Raw genomic sequence first — 18792 nt, forward strand, 5'->3', positions numbered from 1 at the left:
AAAAATGTACATTCTAAAGATATTTTATATTTTCTTTTAGGTCTGTTTGTTTAGTGTGTTGCCAGGTGTTCTTGGAAGTTCAGAGGAGAGCATCAGATCCCCTAGAACCTGTATTACCAACGGTTGAGAGCAGCCGTCTGGGTTCTATGCACTGAACCTACAAGAACAGCCAGGGCACTTAACCACTGAGCCAGCTGTTGTAAAGATAGTTTAAGAAGCTTGCTAGCCCAATGCTGAGAAATGCTATTTTAAAATTAAACCTACCGGGGAACCTGTAAGGTTTTACAGATTTTTATTAATTGTGTTAAAGAACTGCTACGTGCCTCTCTAATAATTAAGAATGGTAAATAAAGCACTCAGGATCAACTTTCGGCCAAATCCCCTAGACACTGCTAACCTATAAACGGACACATGACACGGTCTTTTCATTCACTCTCCAGTTCTCTGGATGCAAAACATGGTTTACCACGAATGGCCCACCACTTCTATCTTAAAACAAGCTGGTTTGGCTCTCAAACTTTAAGACTAGTTCTTCGAAAGATCAAAGGGACTCAAGTCATCAATTCTGAAAAGTAAACACAGGGGTAGGAAATGGAGCTCCACTGCGCCCGCCAAACCATGAGTTCAACCCCCAACACTGCAGAAACCAACTTGATAATACACGCCCGTAATCCCAGCACTCTGGAGGAAGAGGCAGGAGGATCAGATGTCCAAGGTCATTCTCAACTATACAAAACAAAAATAAACCTAGCAGGTACTTACTTACCACCTCCACCACCACCGCCATCGCCACTACCACTGCCACCGCCACGTTGCACAATGATCTGAGTACTGAGTGGGAGCTACAATCAATAGCTCTACTGACAGATGTGCATAGAAGAGACCTGTTTGTGGAAAAGGCTTCAGGATGGTTATAAGATCACGGTACATAGTATATATGTGTAATACAAAACAGTTGCTACAAAGGGGCCCATTATCTTGTACAGCAAAGGCAAGCTAAAAAAAAAAATGTATGGCAGGACATTGTGGCTGCACCTTAATCCCAGCACAAGGGAGACAGAGGCGGGTGGATATCTTTAAATCCAAGGCTGACCTGATCTATACATGGCAAGTTCCAGAAAAGCCAAGGCTACAGTGCGAGACCCTGCCTCAATAAAGGCAAAAAGAAGATAAGGGTATGAAAGGGGGAGAAAAGTATATCTGAAAAATATTCCCGGAAAAAAAAAAAAAGCTCATTAAAACAGACCGCCTTAAATAAGGCTTACACGCGCTCACATTTGAGAGCCACTTTTAATAGTATCAAAAGATAACCAGTGAGGGAGGCCACAGAGGAGGACCTGCAGAGCCTCCTGTTCCCAGTGCACACAATGACTTAATAGTTTAAAAAGCCTTCTGCCAGAACAGAAACAAAGAGCACACTGTGTGAGTGATACAGAGTGGATGTGAAGACCAAGCAGATGAGGGGAAGGAAGCAGACGGTACAGGCTTCCGCAAGGCCCGGCCGGGGATGCCTTGGGAAAATACCAGCTTCCTCCACTGGTAGCTCAGAGTGTACTCTCTGTCCATGGCGTGGCCAGTTTGATCAGTCGTTTTATGGTTCAACTCCTGCGGGCATATCTGCCTTTTCGGTCATAGCAGAGTTTGCCAGCGTTTGATTTGAGCTGCTACAGAAACCTTGCTTAGTTGAAATAGGAGTTGGAGTGTTTGTGTCAGCCATTATGCTTTTGGCTGTGACACAGCAAAATGTCGATAAAGCTATGTCTAGTAACGTTAAACCTTAAGTTTGTGAGTGCAGTAGTCAGCACTGACTGTCAACTTGACCCAGCCTAGCATCACCAGAAAAAAAGGGCCAAGTCTCGGTGTAGTAATTGTCTTTATAAGATTTGCCTGTGGGCCACTTTTGGAATTTCGACCCTGATACTGTCTGAAGAACAATTGTGGCAGCCAGGACACCAAAGCATCATCTACGCTCCAGGCTCTCTCGGCTCCACGCCCTTGCACAAAGAAAACAGGAAGACCAGGAGGAGGACAGAAGCAGCCACCCATGGAACCACGGGCTTGAGGTCCAAGGACCGAAAAGTCGAGGAGGAGTCGTTTGCACGGGATGAATTGTTTTCAAAACAGTAAGAACCAAGCTCTTGCGAGATAAGATGTAGTAAAGGGGTTATTAAAAGAGTGTACCTCAGGGTAGAGAGGTAGCTCAGCTGAAACAGAGTGTGTCTGCCTGCCTGCCATGCACAAAAAGAGCCACAAGAGCAGCAGTCCCAGCACTCGGGAGATGGGAGAGGGCAGAAGTTAAAGTCAGCCTTAGCCACCCTTACAGAATTCTAGCCAGCCTGAACTAGAGACCTTGCCTTGTCTTGAAGAAAATAAAACAAAACAAAACAAAACAACAAAAAGCTACTACATTCACTATGGCTTCGGTAGTTTCCAAATTTAACTACCATATTTATACAGATTGAAAGCATTGTCTACAGCATTGAAGAGATCTATCACACAGAGACACTTACCCTACCCAGGCTAGGATTTCTCTTTCAGACACGGCTATTTTTGTCTTCAATAAACAGTCAAGGCAGAAATAAAAAGCAGGGTTGTAGATGGCACACATCACCAAACAAGGTGGAGGGGAGGGCTGTGATGGACTTCTATGGATCAATAAATTAGCTAGTTTCCCACCAGGACATATGATTTACATCAACTGTCTTTGACACTCAGGGCAGAGTCACAAGTCCTGAGTGTACCATCCCATTGCTTCGGACCGTCCTTTTGAGGGACTGCTTGTCATGAACAAGGGACAGTTCCGAACTATTAGAATCTAAACCAGACTGCCTTTCTGCTCACCGACTTGCGGCAGCCTGGTAAAGGGAAAGCTAAACCTCCCACCAAGAGGAGGTGGGTGAATCTCTGACCCCTTAACAGGTACCCATGTTCGGGGACAATGGCCTGTTGCCTTCCCAATTCCCCAGGGAAGTTGCCAGCCACTAACACATCAATCACAAGGCTACTATGAGGGCACATTCCCCCCCCCCTCCAAAATACTACTTCTCAACAAGATGTGTTCCTCCCCCTGTCTCCCCATCTTATAGTTGTACATTTCTTACCCGCAGTGCCTTTCCTTCCTTCTCCTTGACAGCCTGACCACATGCTCACATGAAGCCACTCCCTTCCTTTGAGCGATAAGAAGGGATCATCACTCTTGTCTCCTCAAAGCCCCTGTCACACCATGTTCGAGGTGATAATAACTCTTTTTAATACATCTTACCCTAAAGGACAATTTGACACAGTGCCTCCCTCCCCCTGCCTTGGGCCCAAATCTGAAAACTTTTGCTGATTCCTTTCTAAAAGGCAGGGGCTGAAGCGATGGCAGATCCTCTGGGAATGATTGCAAGTGGAACGTTGGCCTCCTGGGCAGTACCCTCACTAGACCATGCTTAGGGGACACCACCGTGGTGAGTTAAAAGCACTTGCAGAAGGGAGAGTACTGCTCAGCTGTGATGCCAAAGACAGCCAAATGGAACTCTCCTATACGCTGTGTAAGGTCCATTTTTCAACAAAGAATGATACCCCAGACCCGAATTATATGCAAAAGCAAGGAGCATTTTATTCTGCAGAAATCCACATTGGGGGGAGGGGGTCTCTCATTCCAAGATGGAGAGATAAGCAATTGGGCTTGCAGGCCCGATTTAAAGCACATTAGGGGATCCCGGGGTAGGTGGGCTCTGTTTTACTCTGCTCCTGGGGCTTCAAGACCTTATTTCCACCTACCTAGCCACTGACAAACTCTTCCTGGATATTCCAGGGTCAACCAATTCCAGGATCCTAAAGCCAAAACTGCTTCTTCAACCTCGGCACCTGGACATCATCTGAGACTGGCCACCTGGGGTCTAAGTTAGAATCTGAGCGTCGTAGGAAAACGTCCCTTTCGTTCTCCACTGCTCTGGCTAGATGGTCTGACCTGAATCTAATCTCCTGTGCTGGAACCACTACTGTAGCTTCTTACCTGGTCTCCCCGTCGCTGCCCTACATTCCCCATCCTTCATGCTAGGATTACTCCAAAACAAAGGGCTGTCTCATTTCCCTCTGCAAAGCTCCTGCTGAGTCCTGCTACTCACAGAACAAAAATAGCGTGTAGCAGCTAGAGAGGCCCAGAGGCAAAAATGTGACCAATACCCAATCAGAAGAACCGCAGGAAGAGGCCCCAGAGAACAGGGAACTTGATGAGGGAAAAACAAAGGGCCTTTGCCAAACAAAGCAGGTTAAATCTGCTCAAAGAGCCCTGACAGGTACCTGAGGATCCGAGTCTAAAACAGCACACACAAAGGTTGCAAGGCAAGTAGCTAGCTACCTGCTGAGGTAGCCCAAAGCAAACTAAAGTCAGACCCCAGGCTAGACTTGCAAGCAAAATATCTGAGCTGCCTCTGAGGAACACATCTGTTTTCTTACACACCCCACAACACCCACTCCACCTTCTCCTGCAGGCCACAAACAAATGCCCTGGAGGCCCAAGTAACCAAGAGACCCACAGGACTTCAGACTCCTGTGGTCTAACCAGATTCCACCCCCAAAGACCAAGAAAGCCTCTCCAGGAAAAGGTCAAGGACTTTGGTGAGTCAAAAGGACAGTAAACTCCCCACTCCCAAGGAAGTTATGCCGTCTCTTACCAGGGGCAGGCACGGCCTTTCTTATCATCATTTAGATAAAGCTGTGAGGGCCAGACCAGCCCACTCTGCTGTGAATGTTAATGACCTCAAGAACTCCACTGGGCTGCACTTTGGAGCTCTAAAGTCCTTTTGCAACCTACCTCTCCACACCCTAAGGAGTCGCCTTAGAGAACCTGAGTACTGACATTTTCTAGAAGTGCTTTCTGCGTTCAATATACCCCAATCCTATGCTACCCATCCTAGGAACCTATAAGCAAACCTCCCCCTCTATATGCTTTCTATCACGTACAGCGGAGCTCCTTCTGGGGCCAACCTCCAAAGATGATCTCCTTTGATGTCTTCCAGACCTCGTGGTCCAGCTTCTCTTGGGTGCTCCAGGCAAACCAATTGTTCCTCTGATATGACAGGAGTCTGACATGACTACGTTGCATGGAAAGTTATACTGGAAATGGCTTCTTAATAAATGTAAGTTTATTCTCAATACAGACAGCTCAAGGCCTTGGGTGGACACTGCACTCACCTTGGCTGTCATACACAAGGGCAGACAACAAAACAAGTTGCTTGGCCTCTCCTGGAGCTGGAAAGGCCAGGGCAAAGTCTTCGCAGACTTCCTGTGCAGATAGTTCCAAGAGACTTAGCTACAGCCCAGTTCTCCTCAGCACTAAAGTTCCTAACTGGAAGACGCTATCTTGTGTTTCCTGAATGAAGTATTAGGGAAAAGGTTTCGATTTACTCTTAAAATAATGAGCTTTGAGTTCTATTGAACACACCGTAGACTGGGGCCCAAAGAGCCCAGAGAATGCAGAGCAGTGTGGTGGGGGGGGAGACAGACAGACAGACAGAATGAGAATTAACCAGATTGACAGTGTGTGACCCGTCAGCACAGAAGAAAGAAAGAGAGGAAGAGATGGGCATAGGGGAAAAGGCCCAAGGAAGAGTCAACTAACTAAACAATGGGAGACCTGTGTGTAGGAACATACATGACCAACCCTGTCTACACCCAAAAAGTAGAGAAATACCGTAACACCTAGCTAACAAGTTCATGTGACGTGGCTTGTAAGGACTTAATGGAGTAGATCGGAAACATTTTTTTTTAATCACTGAAAGGAATCCAGCAGGCAGATCTCTGAGTCTGAGGCCATCCTAGGCTACAGAGTGAGTTCCAGGATAGCCAGGGCTACACAGAGAAACCGTGTGTGTGTGTGTGTGTGTGTGTGTGTGTGTGTTTGGGGGGAGGGGCCAGCTGGCTAGAGAGAATGCTCAGTGGTTAAGATGGTTGAGAGCACTGTTTGCTCTTCCAGAACACTGGGGTTTAATTCCCAGAACCCACATGACAGCTCATAATCATCGATAACTTCTGCTTCATGACACCCAACAATCCCTTTGGGCTTCTGCATGCACATGATGCAGACACACAAGCAAATACTCAAGCACATAAAATAATTTAAAAAAAAATAATAAAATAAAATGAACTCCCATGTAGCACACTCCAGTCACTAGGAAGTTTTGCTCTGGGGTATAACTTGTGTGAGAATTCCGAGCACCGAGAGAAGTATGCTTATCCAATGGAGAACTACAAGGAATAGGTGATGGCCTGGAGAGCCCCACAAGGCACCTGTGGCTTCAAGGGAAAGCATTCATGCAATTGGCTGAGGCACTGTGAACTCTCTCACCACATCTGCCACATCATTTTCACTTCAGAAAACAGCTGACAGACTGTGGTATCAGACCTGCATTTAAGAAAGTGACCTGACAGTCCTTGTCGCCAAACACAAAATTTGAATTTCCTAGTGAAACCCTATAAAGATACTTTAAAATATTCTTGTGCAGAATCTCACAGTTAAATATCTGGTAAAATAATGTTCTTCAAAGGAGTTCAACGTTTAAGGAGTTACATGGAAAAGTAAAAAATTTCTATAGGATTAAATGCCATTTATGATGTCTAAAATGGCAAGAAAGAAAACAAGTTGTGTTTAAAACTTTTTCCTAAATGTTCTAAGCAATACCCAACTTCTAAATGATAAGATATTAAGTGTGGTAGAATTAATAAAGATTTCCTAATAGAGATTCAAAACATCCAACTTAGGGTCAATAAAAAAGTCTTACATAGTCTATGTACCATGTCTATGAAAATTTTGCCCAATTCAGGCTAAAATGTGAGTTGCTGTCATAAGTATCAAAAATTTCAAGAGAATGGATTGTTATTCATGTTTACCTAAAGAAAGCCCACATTAAAGGACCAAATTGTTAAATTAATAATAATAATAATAATAATAATAATAATAATAATAAAATAAATCCATACTCCTTCAAACTTTACCCAAAACTTCTAGTTGGCAATGACACGAGAAGGTCTTTCTAAGTATTATCATCTGACTGTATACTTATTAAATCCAACAAGGAGAAAGATCACATAGTGTTTTTTTTTTTCATAAGAAACAGTCTGGATGAGGCTAGTCTCTCCCCTGAAACTACACACACACACACACACACACACACACACACACACACACACACACACACACACACGCCCTCTTCAGGGATAAGAATTTCACCTTAAAATTCTGCAGGTGTTTTTCCTCTCTGAAAGAAATGACATTTTTGGATAACTCCGGGGAGAAACCCTGACTCAACAGAAGACAACTGAATATCTAATGAAAAATGACAGAGTATGCCCTGTTACCAAGTCACTCAGCATTAAATGCCCAACGACAAGAAGACTCAGCCAAGCTTAGTGAACAGGATGTGTTTTAACAACCATATAAATCCATAGAATTTTTCATTCACTAAAACAAAGCCATATGGATCCCTTGTCAGCAGCAGGAGAAATGAGGAATTAGAATATTTCGATAAAGAAGCCAAGATCAAAGGTGTATTTGGAGCAAAAGTCAAAAGTAACTCACAGAAAGTTAAAAATTTAAACCCACAAATTGCCGTGCATAATTGTTTTCATCGGTATTTTGTCTGAGCAGGCATCTCACAGGTAAGGTAGAGGCTGAATTTAACAAGAAGACTCAAGCCAATTTACAGAGCTGGGTTTCAACGGCTAAAATGTCTCAAGTGTGCTGCAAACGTCTGTTGACCTGCAATGCCACGATAGATACTCTTGACCTTTCCCGCAGTTCCTACAGACTGGTACCTCATATTTTCCCTACCTGTTATTTTATAAAATAAAAATAAAAATAAAAATAAAATAAAGGTGTCTGGGTAAAATTACAATTAAACGCTACCCCATTAAATAAAGTAGTGATGAATACTCAAGAAAGGGACAAGAGGCACTACACACACACACACACACACACACACACACACACCCCACTCACCAGCCACCAGGCCCCTCATTTTCTTGCATCTCCTGAGTGCGACCTTTTAAGTTCATCTAAAGGTTTTTTTAACCAAGCGAATACGCCCAAGCATTATCTTCGACAGTTTTGAAATAAATAAGTCAAATCAGATGCTTTGGTTCAGCTTCCAAACCCCTCAACACAACAGTTACCTTCCTTCTGACCATAGGAGGCGAGGGTGTGTCTGGGTGCTTACCGATGCCTGGAGCCACATAGATGAAATAGAGACAGGACGTGGAGAGGGAGAAGAAGAAGATGAAGGCGATCAGGGAGCGATTGGAGACCCGCATCATCCGCTTGAGCGCAGACATCTTCCTCTGCCCTACCAGCAGCTCCGGCTGCGCTCTCAGGCCAGACTCCGAGCCACGGTCCAGGCCCTAAACTTCCATGAATGTACCGGGTGGGTAGCGGGGTCCGGCCGGGGAGGTTATGGGAAGAAGAACCGAGCCGGGAAGGAGAAATGGATGCAATGAATGGGAGGTGGTAGAGCAGCGGGAAGGGTGTTGAAAGGATGCGGAGAAATGTGGAGGGAGGCAGGGAGATCCGGCTCCGTGGAGGCCAAAGCCACGGGCCAGGCTGGAGGAGCTCTGCGATGCGGAGCGCGGCCCGCGCGCTGCAGCGTGTCGGGGTCCCCGCACCTGGGGCGGTGTCCAAGAGGCGAGTCCCCGCGATCGGGACCCGGGCCGAGTGGCGTGCGCTCTGCAGGCCTGTGCCTCCGCGAGCGCTGCCAGTGCGAGGCTCTAACGTGGGCGCTGGGGCACGCGAGGCGCGGGCGGCCGCGTTGAACCAGGGGGCCGCGGAGCGGGGCGCTCGCCGGTGCGCGGCCTGCACCTCATTCCGCGCCGGGCCCCAGAGCGCAGCGGCGGCCTCGGGAGCCGAGAGCAGGCCAGGGCGGCGTCCCGGCCAGCGGCGAGTGCACCCGGGTTCCGTTTGCAGCCGCCGCCCGCTGCCCAGCCGGCCAAGGCAACCGCATTCCCGCCGCCCGGCCCGAGGGAGAGGCGGCGCCGCCCCCGCACGGACCCCGGACTACCCGGCGGATGCGCGCGGCCGGGGCCCGGAGGACGAAGGAAACAGATGACAGACACGCGGCGATCTCGGACTGCGGACACCCACGAGGACAATCCCGGCAGCCCTGTGCGCCCCGAGACCCCTGCAGGCTCCGCCCGCCCGTGCACAACTCGCCAGGCGGCGCTGCGCGGGGAGAAGAGGAACCAAGAGCCCTAGCCCCTGGAGCGCCGCGGATCCTGATTGGTCCTGTTACTCCGCGCCAGCATCCCCACCTCGCCCCGCCCACCCGGTCACCATCCCTGGTGGACCAGACACTAAGCAAGTACTGGGTCCTCAGCATGGGATGCGCTGTGCACCAGGGATGACGTTTGTGGGAAACAAGGACCTTATGGAGAAGGATGAAGGAGACACATTTCTCTCGTGGATTTATGGACTGTCGATGCGATGTGGGCCTGTGTGTATCCGTTATGCCTTGACCAGCCTTCTCATTGAAGGTGAATACAGTCACTAGGCCCACCAGCACGGCAGCCCCATTCACTTAGCTAACCCCCAAGCTGACCAGTGAATGGATACATCTCCTAGGCACAAGGCTACCCTTGGTTCGAATGTTTCTTGCTGCTAGCTACGTAACTGGGTTCCTTACCTACAGCACACGTTCCCCGCATATTGTGTGCAGGTGTTTCTTTTCAGCTGATCATGACTACATAAACCATCCCAGCAGGATTACAGGTAGATTCCAAAGAGACATGTGTTCCTTCCCTTAGCCATCAGACTATTAAAAACAAAAAACAAAAAACAAAAAAAATGGAATTTCTCCGTAGTATCATGCTGGGGAAGGAACTAGGTCAAGATGGTAGGGACCACACTCTGACCAGAACTGCTTAGTTAGGCATATCTCTTGCCCTGCATTACAAACGAAACCTCAGGTCAGGACTCGGTGGGGTGGGGTGGGGTGGGGTGGGGTGGGGTCACTGCATCTCTTTATTTGCGTCTTCTCCCATTGTGGTCACATTGAGTAAATCTTTTGTTTTGTTTTGTGTTGTTTGTCACTGCTACTTAGCTGTTTAATTGTCCTGTTGAGGACAGGGGCTTGGACAGCCAGGGCCCCGACTCTGATCTTAACGATTCTAGCAACGGTTGTGTGCTCTTGTATCGTTATTTGCATGATCCTATCCCTGGGCAGCTCAGACATAGGTGGATCCCTGTCCCGATACCTATTGGGTAATCGGCGAGCTGTGGATTCGGTGACAGACTACTCAACTCCATGTCTCAAACACCAAGGTAGAGTAGAGAATGACATCCAATGTCAACCTCTGCCCTCCACCTGCACAGACACATACATGTGCGTATGAAGCTGTATGCATACACAAACATGCACATACGCACATTACACAGAACCTCCGGTACAAAAGACCGACTGTTCTGGAATAAAACACCCCTCCACAACTCCATCAGAAAACAAGTTTAGAGGCTGGAAAGATGGCTCAGTGGTTAAGAGCTCTGAATGCTCTTCCAGAGTACCTGGGTTCAACTCCCAGCACCTACATGGCAGCTCACCGCTGTCTGTAACTCCAAGATCTGACACCGTCACACAGACGAACATGAAGGCAAAACACTAGTGCACATTAAATAAAAATAAATTAAGAAAAAATGGAAACAAGTGCATGTGGTGACTTTACTAAACAAGTTGATGCCTTTAAAGGACACAGGGGAGCCTGGTACATTGTGAGCACTAATGGAATCCTTTTTTCATTTATTCCTCAGGTGTGGTGACACATGCCTTTGATCTCGGCACTCCGGAGGCAGAGGTAGGTGGATCCCTGAGTTTGAGCCCAGCCTAGTCTACAAAGTGAGTTTCAGGACAGCCAGGGCTACACAGAGAAATCCTGCCTCAAAAAGCCAAGAAGAAAGAAAGGAGAAAAAGAGAAGGAGAAGGAAGAGGGGGAGAAGGAGGAGGAGGAAGAGGGGGAGAAAGGAGGAGGAGGAGGAAGAGGAGGAGGAGGAAGGAGAGAATGTGAAAATGTGGGAGGATAGAGAAATTGTTTATTGTCTGTCTCTACTTGGTGTAATGTAAAGTAAGAAAGAGCAGTATCCAAGTTTATGAGCATGCTAAAAATATTTTATATGATAGAAGAGGGAATGGGAAATAGAATAGCATATAGTCTCTCACGGGCCAGGCACTGTAGAACATATCTGTAATTCCAGGAAATGCTACAAGTTTGAGACCAGCAAATATCCAGCCCGCCAAGCTAACCTAACAAGATCCTATTTCTTCAAAGAAAAGAGGTAACATCTCATTTTTATTGTTGCTAAGGCTTCAATCCTCCATATCACTGGATGAACAGGTAATTATGGGGCTCGGGCTATGGTTGCTGAGGCGTTTAGTCAAGCATGAGGGACTGGGTTCTGATCCTCAGCACCCAGGTAAAAAGCTGCACGTGGTGAGGCTCATCTACAATCTTACTTCTGGGAGAGTGAGGACAGCCAGACTACCTGCATCAGGGAGCTCAGATTCAGAGAGAGACCCTACCTCGATAATTAAAGCCAAGAGGTAGACAGAAAGACACCTGCACATCCGAACCAATCAACACCATGCATATACCACACACAGAAAATCGATTTTAACTTGATAAGCATATTAATAGATAGTATTATACCTTGTTCTATGCGCGGTCTTTTTATCTGAGACTCGGAAATAATATTGGGTTAATAAATTATGCTTAAACAACTGAATATTTCACAACAATTTTTATATAATTAAATGTAAATCACCTGAAAGTTAGACACTAGCATGAGTTATACAATTCTTTATACATATGTTGCAGTACAGAACCTTCTCTTAAAATAAAATTTTCCCTCATAAATGGTCAGAATTCTGCTGAGTAAAAAAAGATATCGATTTCTTCAATATTTAGGCTTTATTGAAGAAATTTTAAAATAAATGTCATATCGACATGGAAACTTGGTCACATTAAAGCCATACCTTCATGTTCAGATATACAGCATTTATGAAATAATGTCTAATAAAAATGTATAGAAAATCCCTAGTTCAACATTTGACCCACATTTTGTGCTGACCTCCACAGGCCTTCTGTCGCTCATCTAACACGAGACAGTTCTCGCGTATCACTGGAACACCCTGTCAGATTTTCAAGGATTCAGATGACTTACTTGCACGTCATTTCACGACACCCCGTTGGCGAGCGTTATAGGACATTTGGGGATAAGGAAACAGGAGCTAGACAGGTGAACAAAAACAACTGACCTCAGGTCAAGCATGAATGAGGAACAGAGCTGGGAACTCCGCCAGTTGTTATCAGCCAAGGTGACCTCTTGCCCTTCCTGCTAGCCTCACATGCACCATCTTCCCCTGGGCTCCTTCGCTTGTCACGGTAGGGCTTCTAGCGAGTGAGCATTTATCGTCTCTGTCGGGGTTGATAGGGACGATTTGTGGCTCCAGCTCTCTGTAGCAGTTTTGTCATAAGCGTCTGTGCCAGGATTCTGTCTCAACGGTCCTACATGGAACTGTTCTGGGAGGGAAGCGTAGTGTACGAAGGCCAGGCCCCTTGTGGGAGTTAGATCATTTCCATCTGGTCCATAAACCAAAATGGAAGATTAGCAGAGTGTGGCAGGTTTATTGAGCAGTTTGCATCCCGGAGAATCTGAACCACCTGATAGTCACCGATGGACCCCAGTCCAGGGCCAGCAAATCCAAGGCTGACTGGAGTAAGAAGCCTGCCTGGAGGAAATGAAGAGTCATTCAGAACACCCTCGGGTTGTGCACTGAGCAGACAGGCAGGAGGAGTGAATGCGGTCGGGGGAGGGGCGGGTGAACTAAAACTTTTTAGTTTTAGTTTTTACTTTGAACATGGTCTTGAATAGCCCAGGTCGACCTCAGGCTCACTGTGTAACTGAAAATGACCCTGAATCCTGATCCTCCTTGCTCTGCCTTTCAGAGATTACACCCATTCGCGCCGACACGCCCAGCTGAAGAATGAAGATAGAAGGATCAAAGTGTTGCACTGGCCCACAGAAAGCAAAGCCCATCGTCCTCCCTGGGAAGGGGTGGTCTTAGACACCCAGGTTGAATAAAAAGCCTGCCTTTGCTCCTCTGAGGCTATAAATACGTGGGGCTTGTGCAGCCCAAAAAGACTGAGTGAAGTCCCCCTGCCCACACACATATGCATGTGGATAAAATAAGGACATGACCTCTCCAAGACAAGGTTGCCAAGGAGGGTTTTATTGTTACTTATTGCAATGGAAGCATACACCGTGGCTTCGTGCTGATGGCGTCATCTGCCGCAATGGAGGCAAAGCGCATCCTTGCTATTTAAAAACGTGTTTTCCTAAGCAAAAGTTGTGTATATAATAAGGGATGGGTTGTACCTGTAAGGCTGGTACAGAGTCAGACAGTCCTCTGTGGGGGAGTGAGGCTGATTATAGGGAAGATGAAAAAACGATGCAAGCCACTGATGGGAGGGCTGCGGGTCATCACCACACCAAACCCGAGTGTAGTTCTCACAGCCGTCTTATACTACAGTACCATGGGAAGCAAAGCCACAGGCCAACAGGAACAGTTTTGCTGAACTACATAAAAGACATTTGCTCTCACCCCAAAAATTCCCTGTTCAAAAGGACGCCAAGGTCAATAGAATCTTCAGTCCCTCACCCTGAGCCTCAAGCATACCTCCTCTTATGGGTCCATGCCTTAGCAGGCCGGGAAATCTGCCGACAGACCCTGCCCTGCCTCGACTCTGCCTGGCAGACAGTCTCCTTTCCTCCCTCCCTCCCTCTCCCTTTCTTTCTTTCTCTCTCTGTTTTTTCCTGCTTCAGAGAAGTGGCAAACGGCTCCTGGCTATAGATTATTTCTCCACCAGTGAAATGAGCCAATTCAAGCCAGATTAGAATATCTTAAAGGCAGATGCGTTGGGAAGCTGCTCTGAGAGTGCCACCACTGCCTGGCTCTCTTCTTGAGGTAAAAGGCCTCTTTCATAACACATGACCTTCCATCTATTAGCAGTTCTCACCCTGTGGGTCTCGACCCCCTTCACAGGGGTTGTTGAGAACCATCAGAAAACGTAGATATTTGCATTACAATTCATAACCGTTATGAAGTAGCAATGAAACTAATGTTATGGTTGAGGTCACCACCACATGAGGGACGACTGCTTCAGGAAGGGTGGGAACCACTGGCCTAAATCTTCTATCTGAGGCATTCACCTGTGAGTATAACACTTGTGTTGCTAGTGTGCTCTGGTTTAGAGAAGACACATTGTTTATTTGTTTTGTTGTTGCTGTTATTGTTGGTGGTGCTGGTTACTGACAGGCTTCTCTCTTTTGGTGCAAATACAGGCCAGATTAAAAGTAGATAAAGTCGGGGTTGGGAATTTAGCTCAGTGGTAGAGCGCTTGCCTAGCAAGCGCAAGGCCCTGGGTTCGGTCCCCAGCTCCGAAAAGAAGAAAAAAAAAAAAGTAGATAAAGTCAGGTTTACTAGGAAGCAGCTCTCCGGTGGGTTCCTGATCTCACAGGTGGAGGTCAGTGAAGTCGCACATCCGGGGTAAAGCAAGGGGGTTTTACAGAGCTTAGGTGAGGAGTGAGGATGTGCTGGCTAGGAGCTGGGAAGGTGTTCATACATGGTCAGAACCTGAGCCCCTGGGTGGATACTATTGGGTGGGTTGCTGGAAATTAGAGAGATGAGGAGTGATAATGTATTCGTCTGGAGTTTTCTCCAAGTGGGAGGCAGAGTTTTCTTTGTGGGGATGGGTTGTGGGGAAGGAGGGCAGAGATGGGGCTCCCTAGCTTGTTTGGGGTCGGGGGAATGAGCAGGGGTTCCAGACTAGCAGTTAGGGTTTCATTGCACAGCCACAGGAAGGACAATGTTACTGTAAACGGGAATAAGTTACTATAAAAGGCAAGAACATTAGATATGTCACAGGTACCTAAAAGAAAGAAACAAAGCCCTTTTGCCTACAAAGTCAGAGTAACACCAGGTAACCACGGCCAGTGAGCCTTGGCCAGATGACACACATCTCGCAACACTAAGCAAATAGGTAATATAATATAGCAAGTCGAAAATGCAGTAATTTTTCCTTTTTCCATTTTTCTTGTGTGTATGTGTACATATGTATGTGGATATCCATTCAGGTGTGTGGATGAACATGTATGGAGATCAGAGCTTGATATTAAAGCATGTATGGAGACTTCAACGATCATCCTCAGGCTAGGTTCATTTATAAAGAGCACTGTTTGCTCTTCCACAGGACCCGGGTTTCACTCCCAGAACCCACGTGGCAGCTCACAACTGCAGCTCCAGAGGATCCAACACCCTCTTCCAGCCTCGGGAGGCATCAGGCATGCAAGTGAGTAGACAGACACACATACATACAGGCAAAACAGCCCTGTTCATAAAAATAGTGGAAGGAGAAGACGTGACCCAGACAAGCAGATTGACACCTGAGAGTTCGTGGACCTGTGTGTGCTGTGAAAATGCTCCAAGACCAAAAGCATCACTGGAGACAAGGACCACATGTCCGTCCAGATGAATGTGACTGAGGCTGACAAGGTCACAGGCAGTTTTAATGAAGAATGGCTCGGTCAGTCAGACAATTCTATTCTCAGCTTGGCTAAGGCTGACACTGTTGTCTCAAAGTGAAGGTGGGAAAATATTTGTCATAAACAAATAAGAAAGAAAAAAAAGAAAAAAAGAAAAGAAAACATCCACCATCACTCACTTAACTTATTCACTGACCAGAGTCTCCCAGTAGAGCACAGAGCTTGTGGGATGCTAGTCTTGTCAACCAGTTTGCTCCAGAGACCGTGCCCCATCCCCAGCCCCAGCCCCTGTCTCGCCTGCCAAGGTTGGTATTAATTATGCCTGGCAGCCATGCTATGCAGCATTTATATGCCTTCTGGAGATACAGACATTGCACAAGTTCTCGGACTGCTGGGCAACCCCATCATCCCCAGGTCACCTTAACAGTCTAAGGTAAGTATTTACACAAACATACTTCTGTTGTTATCAAAGGTCGGAATGAAAAGCACCAGTGGGGTTTCTAGTCACATGGATACTTGAAGAGAAAGCCAGTTTTTACCAAGTTAGTGGCCAACACTGTCATTTTGATTATCAACTTACTTTGATAAAAAAAATTTCCGATTTTTCATAGATATGATAAAAAGCTACTAAGGGAAGGTATACAGCTCAGTAATACAGGGTTACCTGGCACACACAGACCCTGGGCTCAGTTCTCAACACTGTAGTATAGATGTATACACACATATTATATATGCAAACACACGTATACGCAACCTTATCTTACTAAAATGTCACGTGACCAATATTAAATGTTAACATAACCTGTGTAACTCTAAAATCAACAGCACAAAGAAACGACAAATACATCTTAATCCAGCAAAGTCCAGAGCACATGTTAGGATAATTTTAGCAATGTGTGTCACATAGTGACTAATGAACAAACCTGTAAATTCCAAGATTGTTTGGGTATTGTTTTGTTTGGTTTGACAGGGCCTTACTATGTACCCCAAGTCAGGCAGGCCTGGCACTCATATAGCCCAAGTTAGCCTCCAAATTACAGCCACCCTCTTGCCAGCTTACAAGCAAGATCCACTACACCCAGCTCCTGACCCCTACTAGTAGAATGACTTGAAGATCTTCTAGAAGTCTTTATCGAGGACAGCAATGCTTTTTGGTTTGGGGTTTTTTGTTTGTTTGTTGGCTTTTGGGGTTTTTGCTTGTTTGTTGGCTTTTGTTTTTTTAAGACAGGGTTACTCTGTATAGGGCTGGCCTTGAACTCATAGAGATCTGCCTGCCTCTGCCTTGCTAGTGCTGGAATTAAAGGTGTTCACCACCACACCAGGCTCAGTTTTTTAAGACAGGGTCTCACTATGTAGCTCTGTCTGTCCTGGAACTCACTATATAGACCAGGCTGGCCTTGAACTCACAGAAACCCTCTTGGTTCTTCCTCCTGACTGCCGGGATTAAGCACCACCATGCCTTAATTCTTAAACCATGCTGTGACGTAGAGAGAGAATATTAATGCTCTGAAGTATGTCATTAAAATAAGGTTGGGGAGCTGGAGAGATGGCTCAGTGGTTAGGTAAGAGCACTGACCACTCTTCCAGAGGTCCTGAGCTCAATTCCCAGCAACCACATGGTGGCTCACAACCATCCATAATGAGATCTGATGCCCTCTTCTGCTGTGTCTGAAGACAGCTACAGTGTACTCATACATAATAAATAAATAAATCTCTAAAAATAAATAAATAATATTAATAAAAATTAAAAAATAAAATAAGGTTGGGATATTTGTTCTGCCCGTCTCTCTCCACTGCCACAGAAAAGGGAATCAAACAAGTATTATTCACGCAACGAGAAGAAAGCTCGCTAAAAAGGGTAGACTGACTGAGTGTGCTTTCCAGTTCACACTCACGAAATAAAAGCAGCTCTGTCAACCGCCCTCCCAAAATGATCAGCACCACCCAGTCGTCCCGTGAGCACTGAAGTAGAAGGATCCAGCAGGCAAGAAGCTCAGGGTTCATGCAGCAGGGAAGCTGTTGCTGCTACATCATCCACAGATTGCAGCCTTCTAACTCAGATTCATATCGGCCACTCCTCAGCGACCCGGGCCTCAGCGACCCGGGCCTCAGCGACCCGGGCCTCGGGAACTGCGCTGTTACTCCTGGCCTGTGGTGACTTGGATGATAACGGTGCCAATAGACCCATATACTTGAATACCTGTTCCCGGTTGGTGGAAGTGTTTGGGAAGGATTAGGTATGGCCTTGCTTAGGGGGTGTGTCACTAGGGGGATGGGACTCAAGGTTTCAAGAGTTCACACCATTCCTCCATGCCCGCCTGTCTTCTGTGACGCTCCCTGTCACGTGATCATGGACTCTAACTCTCTGGAACTGTGAGTCCCAGTAAACATGTTCAGTAGCAATAAATATCGAATACCCAGTCATGGGGTCTCTACCCTGCCTTTGGTTATTGAGTTCTTGGAAGAAGCACGCAGCCTTTATATTTTTAAATAGCTGGGTAGCTACCTACCCTCCATGCTGAGAGAATCTATTTTCCTGTTGATAAGCCTGAGGTATCACTTACTATTTACTATGGTGGGTCTCCTTCTCCCTCATGCACACTTTTCCTTTTTTTCATGGTGGCTCTTTTTCTCTCCTTCCCACCTCATGGTCCTCTCTCACCAAGCCTCAACCTCACCAATGTCTCTTCTGCCCAGATATTAGCTGTTGCCATCTTTATTTACCAATCACAATTAACTGGGGCCAGACCACTCTGTCCGTGTCTTACATAGGGACATGCTCGCCTCTGGCGCAACCAGTCTTGGGGGTCCCAAGTTAGCATTAATTAGAATACAAGCAACATTCTGCCAATCCACTACAATTTTCTCTTTGTAAGTTGCCTTGGTTAAGGTACTTTTGCCTTTAAAAAGAAGTAAAACAGTGACTTTTTGAGGCTTCCAGCTTGGGTTTTGTTTGTTTGGCTCTCCAGCATTCAAGCAAGCATCATGGGATTACCTAGCCTTAGACTGTGTAAACCAATCTAGAAAATCCCTTTTATAACAATAGATTCCTCGGGATCTGTTCCTCTAGAGAACAGCAGCGTGAATTCCTTAAATCATGTGGAAAGCTTGCATCTAAGGCAGAGAGAACCCAGGGTGTGCCTTTGGTGACACACTAGATCATTATTTAACTCTGTTCACTCACATTCCACTGAACTATCAGGGTACAATTCCTGTGACTTTTGTAC

The 18792-nt window shown here is 46.4% G+C and overlaps 2 protein-coding genes across 10 annotated transcripts in view; one reads left to right on the plus strand and one right to left on the minus strand.

The window, feature by feature from the left end:
- B4galt6 (beta-1,4-galactosyltransferase 6) overlaps positions 1-9164 on the minus strand; it is a 58180-nt gene extending 49016 nt beyond the window's left edge. The window contains exons 1-2 of one of the 3 annotated variants that reach the window (XM_087593460.1): positions 4001-4102; positions 767-884 (exon numbers count right to left, since the gene is read on the minus strand). Coding sequence is in view for 1 of the 3 variants with exons in the window: in NM_031740.3 (NP_113928.1) it covers positions 8202-8316 (115 nt within the window). In the remaining 2 variants the exon portion in view is untranslated. 3 annotated transcript variants of the gene reach the window in all.
- On the plus strand, positions 8186-17999 carry LOC102551486 (uncharacterized). Of its 7 annotated transcripts, none has more exons than XR_015642795.1 (7): positions 8186-8405; positions 10778-10821; positions 11219-11299; positions 12100-12259; positions 12970-13096; positions 15274-15372; positions 17368-17999. XR_015642795.1 is itself a non-coding variant. In XM_087593661.1 (5 exons), exons 2-5 carry the CDS (start codon positions 10790-10792, stop codon positions 13009-13011), a joined length of 315 nt encoding a protein of 104 aa, XP_087449787.1. In that variant the 5' UTR covers positions 8186-8405; positions 10778-10789; the 3' UTR covers positions 13012-13120. The 7 variants fall into 7 exon arrangements, 1 of the variants encoding a protein (XP_087449787.1); XR_015642798.1 differs by having other exon boundaries at positions 12100-12338; positions 12970-13988; positions 17368-17998; XR_015642799.1 differs by lacking the exon at positions 17368-17999 and having other exon boundaries at positions 12100-12405; positions 15274-16879.
- Positions 18000-18792: the final 793 nt, after the last annotated feature.

The sequence above is a fragment of the Rattus norvegicus genome, chromosome 18 (genome assembly GCF_021556685.1).
Source record: "Rattus norvegicus strain SHRSP/BbbUtx chromosome 18, alternate assembly SHRSP_T2T, whole genome shotgun sequence".
NCBI classification, from domain to species: domain Eukaryota; kingdom Metazoa; phylum Chordata; class Mammalia; order Rodentia; family Muridae; genus Rattus; species Rattus norvegicus.